General features: G+C 39.3%; 1 protein-coding gene across 12 annotated transcripts in view; it reads left to right on the top strand.

The window, feature by feature from the left end:
• DNAJC12 (DnaJ heat shock protein family (Hsp40) member C12) overlaps window positions 1-7,986 on the top strand; it is a 34,978-nt gene that overhangs the window by 21,663 nt on the left and 5,329 nt on the right. The window contains exons 1-5 of one of the 12 annotated variants that reach the window (XM_090144894.1): window positions 44-489; window positions 2,361-2,443; window positions 3,199-3,255; window positions 4,517-4,622; window positions 7,235-7,313. In XM_090144894.1, coding sequence (XP_090001020.1) covers window positions 4,545-4,622; window positions 7,235-7,313 — 157 coding nt within the window. In that variant the 5' untranslated portion in view covers window positions 44-489; window positions 2,361-2,443; window positions 3,199-3,255; window positions 4,517-4,544. Of the gene's footprint in view, window positions 1-43; window positions 2,631-3,198; window positions 3,256-4,516; window positions 4,623-7,234; window positions 7,314-7,986 lie in introns of those variants that run through there. The other 11 variants (XM_090144893.1, XM_090144889.1, XM_090144891.1 and 8 more) reach the window with 11 other exon arrangements.

Raw genomic sequence — 7,986 nt, 5'->3', positions numbered from 1 at the left:
GAGGCGGAGGGGGAGCGCGGCTCGGGTCACGTGGCGTCCGGCGCCGGCTCGGCCCTTGCGCGGCCTGGCGTTCTGGTCACGTGGCCGCGCGCAGCCCGGGCGGCCGCGGGGAGCGCTGCGGGGCCGGGGTTGGGTCAGCGACTCGTTCCGCTCACCCGGAACGGGCGGAGGCCCGCCTCGGTTCGTCGCGGGAACGCGTTCCGACAGCGGGGGTGCCGCTGGCAAATGGCGGCGCCGCGGGCCCGTCGCTGGTGCCGGTGCCACGGAGAGGGGGGAACGCTCTGGGCTTCTCCGCAGCGTTCTCCAGAGCGGGCTCTGAAACGCAGCGCTCACGAACAGTTGCTGCTCCCCGCCCCGGGCTGCGCGTCGCAGATGCGCTTTGCTGGCCGCGCCGCACTCGCGAGCTCAGGCATTGTCACGTTGCTCGTCCCTGACGGGGCGCACGGAGCTCGTGGCTGAGTTGGTGTGGAGTCTTCTGCTGCTTTAATGGTAGATGCTGAACTGTGACCCGTTTTCACCCGAGCCACACGCGCGGGTTTCCTTAGGCGTGCGGCGTCCTGCCCGAAGTTCCGCCCGGACGGAACTCGCCCGCTCTGGTGCCGTACCGTTACCCACAGCCGCGGGTTTCCCATCAGCGCTGGGTGCTGCACGCACAAGTTAGCTGGGGCTGTTTGTTGGCCTGGGCCCCTGTTATTAGGTGCTGAACTTCACGTTACTGTGAATTCGGTTTTTTCTTGCCTTGCCTTTCTTTTCTGATGTGGGAGTGGTATTGACTGTGAGGGTGGGTGTGACTGGCACTTGTGTGTCGTTGTTAATGCATCTTGCACGGTGTGGAAGTGGGTAGGCACGTTATTTTCTTGTATTTGTAGACTGTTTGAAATGTGGACTTTCAGAGGGCAAAGCGTTGCACTGGGCACTAACACGATCAGTAGGGTTCTGCGTGGTGGTTTTGTTTAGAAGTGAAATGAAGGAAACTGAGAGCAGTCCCTGGAAGATGTGCTTGCTGCTCACTTTCTTGTGCCTTGCAGAGTTCCAGTGGAAATATCAGTGTGGAAGATGTTTGCAATTCTTTTGCTTGTATTTCTTGCTGTATAGATAGGCACAGAAACGTATAATACAGTTGTGTTACACTTTCTCTTCTACAATGGTGAGTTAAAACAACCTCAGGCAGCTGTGCAAAGTGGTGGCTGAATTGGCTTTACAGCATCCTCTCATTTGTTTAGTTGTTCTGAACTGATAGGAATCAATGTTTGCTTTCAGCAACAATAACAAAATCTGTTTTTTTAAAGAGAAATGTTGCCTATCTTTATTTGCACGTGCTTTGGTTACATTACCTACTAGCACAGCAATATTGATCTAAACTTCATGGATACAGATTTCAGTATTTTTTTGGTTTAATATTACTGCTTAATATCACCAACTACTTACATAATAGCCGTAGTGACTTTAATACTACCAAATCCTTAAATTTGGTGGCAAGACCAACATTAGACAAGTAGAATTTCTGCCTTGCAGACCTCGATAGCATCAGCTGTAATAAATCTATACTTCTGGTTAAGTTGCACATAACATTTCTTGTGCTTATGTGTATCAAAACAAGAAGTAATAAGATGTGAATTAGAACAATTCTATCATTGTCTGCGAATTTGTTCTAAAGCATTCTTTTTCTGTGTTGAAGTTGAGACAAGAATCAGATTTTGAGGCATAAAAAGAGAGGTGTTACTTTAGTAATGGTGTTTGAATGCTTATCTATGTGAAGACCATGTTCTAAGGAAGACAGACACCATGTAATTGACACAGATGGATGACACAAAGCTTTCTGTGAAACTGTTGAGGAAACAAATCAAGGATCCTAAAGCTGACTCTAACCTTGCGAGCATTTGTGTGTGCAATGATGTTGCAGTAGTTGCCCCTAAACTGGGAAGTCAGTTTGGCAGTGCTTGAGTCCTCTTCTATTCCTGCATCTCTGAGTATGTGTGACCCACCAAAGGTGGAACATGCAGAACTTATTTGAGTTATGTTGTGCCTTGAATTCTGTGTGCTCTGTCCTTTGGAAGCAGAACAACTCAAGTTGATTGAGAAGAACTGGTGCTAGAAGATTTGATACATTATATGGGAATAAAATGAAATACAGATTTGCAGATCTCCCTTGTTATATTTAAATAGCCATTTTGGACCAACAAGTGGATGGCAAGCCTTCTGTTACACTGAGCCAGGATTTAATTTTGCTCCTGACTCTAAGCAAGCAACATTGTTGATTACGTGTAGGGAATGAACACAAACATTTTGTTAGTGGCTGGGTACAGAGGACAAATATGAGATTTCCTCACATTCTGTACTGTTTGTACATTCAGGGCTAGGCTAACCAAAACATGTGAATACACACACACTGTGCCATCTCCTGTGCTGTGATTCCCTTTCAAACAACGCTTATCTCCTGAAGGTAATCTTTATATTTTTTTATACATGGCTTCTCTTCCTCTCGTTTTTTGATGATTCTCCATGAGTAGTTCTGGTAAGGAGCAGCAGTTGACAATGCTAATCTGCTGTATTAGTATTTTGCAGCTTCCATGCTCAAACCTTTTGTTTGTATCCCAAGCACTGGAAATTCCTGGGAGGAGAGAAAACAAGTATGCCCACTGCTGTGGTTTGAATTGGACTCCTTGTTCATTCTGTCTGAACAGAATATAGATGAAAAAGCTTTCAAGGCTCAGGATTTTGTTAGTTGAATCCTGCTCTTGGATCTGCAGTTCACTTCGTGGCACAAAAAAGCCACTGAAACCTGCAGGGAAAAGGGGTTAAAAAGATCCTTCCCTTTCACCTTATGCAAATACGCAAGAAATACTTGGCCAAGAACGATATGTCAGGAGTGCTGCTGGGGATGTGGAACAGCTGTTTGTTTTTTGTCCTCCCCCAAAGTACTATCTATTTAAATATTTACATGATCTCTTGCTAAAACGCTTTCATTTCTTTATTACACTTTTGTGATTTGTTAGTAAGGAATGGAGAAGAGGGAGAACTTTGTAATTGTTCATTCTTTCACTTTGTTGAAAAAAATCAGTTGTTTTATATACTCTGAGAAATACACCGATGTTTTCTAATTAGTTTAAATAGTTTCACTGAGGCTCATGCATTGCTGCTTTGATATTGCTGCTTCTTTCTTTCATGTGCTTTTTATGTATTTTATAATCTTAACAGGCTATCTGAACATACAGTAAAACAAGACCTTTCAGACAATACAGCCAGAAGTAGCAGGTAATTACACAGATAATTTCAGAAGATTAACATTTTGTGTAATAGTAACATAGAGTAAACCATAGCAATTATAAATGTGGGGATTATGTATTCCACATTTTATAAATGGTTCTGAATGGCCACTAGGTCCTTCACTACTTCACTTAGCACTGTGATAGCTTCAATCATACCCCATGTATCTATTTTGCATAGACTTTCCTAGGTTACTGCATCTAAGATTATATAAATATTCAAGGCAATATTAGTGTTAGTTTAAAGAATTAGCAGTATTTTATGACTTTAAACATCTTGCATTACAAAGCTCTTGAACAGAGAAAGTAAAAATATAGCTCCTTAGGCTCCAGAGGAAAGGTTCCAGCATGTGGTTACTGTTACCCCTAGGTATCACCTTTTAAAATCAATAGATCGTAGGAGAATACAGTTAAACATGAGTGTAGGCTTTGTTGGACTTAGGCCTTGATCATTAATTATAGTTCGAATTAAAATGTACTTCATTTCAAAGTCAAATGAGTTTTACAGAGAAGGTGTGTGCATGATACAAGCCTTTAAGGTGCAATTTGAAATAACTGGGAACTTCTGTTTCTTTTGAGAGTAGACAGTAAGGCTATTATCTTTTTATGCTGCCTTTTCATAGGCTTAATTTTGACAGACATGCAACTGTACAAAAGCAATGAACTGTTTGTTTTTTGAATAATGACACGTGTGTGTGCTAGTTATCCTTCACAGACAAGGATTTACCTTTTCTGCTGAAGGAACTGACAGAACCAGGAGATTTGGCAAGATTAGGACTTCATTCACAGAAGTGTGCAGCCCAGTCATCATTATTTTGGAAGCGATCACTTAAAAATAAAGCAAAATATATCTTTTAGAATATATAGGCCCTGGTGCATAAGAGCATAAAGTCAGTGAGACTGACTTTAACTGACTATCTGCAGAATCTGTATCTCAAATACAGCTAGATTTTACTGAGAATCCAGAATCCAGTTTGGAGGAGACCCGGAGTTTGATGTTGAAATGACTTGGGTGACTACAAATCCCAGGGAGCACTGCCATTAGCAGGTTTGTGCAAGTGGATTGGCATCCTGCAGGGACCAATGGCAGGCAGAGAATTCAAGACAATTCATGTGTGTCAGCTCTCTGTATTAAAAAGCGCTGGAGAGAGCTGCAGACTTGTGTGGAAATCGCCTCTTTCCCCAGGCTACTTTTAAACCTATTTGTGAGCTGGCTATTGATATTATATTTTAAACCCGCTGTGCCTCAGCTTGAAGAAGCCTGCTGGACCAGCCCAGATGGATGCAATTTTGAACTGCAGAGTGGATGAGTTGGAAGATTACTACAACTTGCTAGGATGTGATGAACTATCTACGGTAAGAGCCTTTCCCACCTCCCTTTCAGATTAATAACATTTTGAATGTCCTTGTGTATCTACTGGGGGGATTTGAAATTATTAATCCCTAAAGGTAGAACTATTTGAAATGTACTGCAGACCTTCTTTCTTGCCACTTTTCTCTTTTCAGAATTCCTTTTGCAAAGCTCGTTTTTCTGATCTATATGCCAATGTTCAGATCTTAGAATGAGGCTCACATTAAAAATGTCTTATGAAACAGGATTGTATTACAGATATAGGTGAAACTATGGCTTATTAAATAATTTAGTTCAACATATGGTATGGTTTTAAATTGTGAGCCAAGTGCATAAATTTGCCAACATGCAAACAACATATTGGAATACATTTGCAGTTTTAAAAGGTGAAGAAGCTAACTGTGCAACTAACTGAAAGTTCAGAGCTGTCAGTGTCTGATGATGCTATTGAGTTTCTCGAGTATATACCTATCTTATTCCTTTTTCATTTTTAAAAACATTATTGGGAAGAAAAACAAAAAGTGCATCTTTTTCAATCGTCATATTAATGATTTTTAACAGTAATTTTAATGACTTACAAGAAGTTTTAGATTTTTTTTGTTGTTGTTGGCAGATGCATACTGTAGGTATGCAAGCAGTTGTACAATTTGTACTTAAACACTCTTCTTCCTAAATATGTCCATGTAATGTTTTTGGGTAGTCTGAGTTAGTGGTATGTATTATTTTTTAATCTAGCTGCTGGAATTAGGTTCAGATTTTGAAAAGGGAGTTTTGATTACTCTGCTGTAATGAATGGGAAATTCAGGGTGGATAAAAGCTATATTTTGCTCAGTAAATTTAATCAGATGCTTTCATTTGTCGTAGTGGTCAAATGCTGGTAAAATTTCTGTCACTGAAAGCCAATTAATAAGCATCTTAGGTCTGTTGCAGAGGGTAATTTTAAGCTTTCCCTGAGAGAACTTCTAATGTGACATCCCAGCAGAGGGCAGTGTTAAAGTTCATATCTAGGCTTGTTTTGCAAACGCTTTCTCGTCTCCTAGCTCACGTTAATACCTTATGGGCTTATTAATTAATGGACAGTTCATGCGCATGTGATAATGATTTTTCTAATTGCTTCAAAATGAAATTCAGAAGGTGGGATAATTGCAGTGGGTCCTGAAAAATAATCTGTCAAGTACTATTTATTGAGAGAAGCAGCAGATGTTACAGCATTGTTTTTGACGTGGAAGCGCAAACTGAGATAACAAGATGACTGAGTGCAGTGATTCCTTCTCTCAGCACAGTGTACGTGACTACTAGTGTTTAAAAAAGATTTGAAGCATTCCAGGTATTTTGCAATCACACTGATTTCTATATGCATCAAGTATTTGTAGCAGTGCAGGCTTCTATGCACCCTTCTTTAGGCCTGTACAGAAGTGAATTTACTCTTGCACACTCATAGTATTTTCATGCCCTGTACTGATCTGACCTGGATCAATTTAAACACAAATAGCTTCAAGTATTTCAACAGCATTTCTCTACATTAAAAAAAAAAAAAAAAAAAAAAAAAAAAAAAAAAAAAAAGGTGTTCATTCTTGGTTTCTTGCAGAATTGGGCTCATAACCTCTTCATATTGGAGAGGCTGAGGTGATATTCATTCTACATCCTTCATCCATGAACAGTGTTATTCTAGTAGGTATAAGATAACTTTTTTGGTAAAATATGTCATTGATTTTTTTTTTTTTATGTAAATTGAATGTATTTTTGTATAAAAGTTGCATGAACTTTTCCCAGCATGTGACCACAGAATTTGGCCAGCTATTTAAGTGACATGTAATTTTGTTTTACAGAAAAATGATGTTGTAACTTAGTTTTAAAATATGTCATTTAAAATTTATATGGACATCAGATTGAAGGATGCTGAATTTATGTGAACAATTTTTCCAGCATGGAGAAAATAATAGCTAACTGATATTTTGGGATGAATTCTTGTCTAAGCTTGAGATATAGAATGGAATAAAGAAATGTTGGCTCCTGAATTACAGGAAGAAACAAGATGCTATGAAAATCTGAAGATTTGAAAATCAAAGCCTAACTGCAGCTACTGTGGTTTCCTGTGCTTTGTTAGCTCTTAATCTCTCTTTTCCAGAGGTTATGATACCTTATGACCTTATAAAATGTAGGAACTTGTTGTTAATTGAAAGTAATATATGTCAATATTCATATATTGATTACAAATGTATTCTATTCCACACCAGTCTTTGCCCAGAAAATTAACTTGACAGGAAGACTGTGATCTGTTCTTTGTCTAGCTTTGTGGTATGTAAGCTAGATAACCCATGTGGTTCTGGCTAAGGTTAGTGTGCACATGTGATCTGTACATGTTTTTCTTAAGGCTAACTCACTATATTGGATATAAGTTTCACCAAAGCAAAAACAAGGATGAGTGCATGGATAATGAAGTTAGTGTCACTGACAGGTGGTGGTTGTTGCCTATTTTGCCTGTACTAAAAGTTTGTGAAATGAATAGGAAAAGAATCTTTTGACATTCCTTGTTGTTCTCCCAACCCCTTTCAAAGAGCAAATTTGAATGTCTTTTCTGTGTGTTTACTCACTTCAAATCTGATATCCTGTTTAGGTTGAACAAATTCTTGCAGAATTTAAGATTAAGGCCCTTGAATGTCATCCTGACAAACACCCAGGAAACCCCAAAGCAGGTATGTATATTTCTCTGTTTAAAAATAATCTTTATCTCAGATAACTAAGATGACTAAGATATTACATTCAACCTTAATATTTTACTAAATACTCTTTTGCACAGTACATTTTAATTGTCATGTGTATTGAGCATATTGTCTTTAAATAGCAGGCTTTAATATTCTGTAACATTTGCACACTCATAGGTAGAAAGAGCAGGAAGACACTTTTTTTTTTTTATTTCTGGGATTTTTTTCTTTCTTTAATAATTTATTCCTATGGTAGGAATCCAGAAATTGTTTATGGCATGTAGCCCGTCCTAGACCTATGAAGTTGGACTGCTTCCAAGGCCAGTGGCATTCAAATGTCACACTTACGTCAACTAGTTAATTTGCGTCCAGGAACAAGATAATCAGAATCATATTAAATGTACTTAAGTTTCTTTTAGTGTAATTTAATTATTGGAAATAAAGAGAAGCCAACACCACATGAGTAGCCATCTGTTTGCAGAACATCAGCTAATGTCTCAATTAAGCGCACAGTTCATCATATCCAAGCCATACCTGTGACGTCTAAGCAGCACCTGCATTATTTGAAGACAGTTTTACCCATTTATAACCAAAAGACAGCTCTAATCTGTGCTCATCTTTGAATAGCTTCAATTCTTGCAACTGTTCTGATCATAATTTTGGT

The sequence above is a fragment of the Phasianus colchicus genome, chromosome 8 (genome assembly GCF_987193195.1).
Source record: "Phasianus colchicus chromosome 8, bPhaCol1.hap1.1, whole genome shotgun sequence".
Lineage (NCBI taxonomy): Eukaryota > Metazoa > Chordata > Aves > Galliformes > Phasianidae > Phasianus > Phasianus colchicus.
Note: the sequence above shows the minus strand (reverse complement) of the source record. Positions and strands in the feature narration are given on the sequence as shown.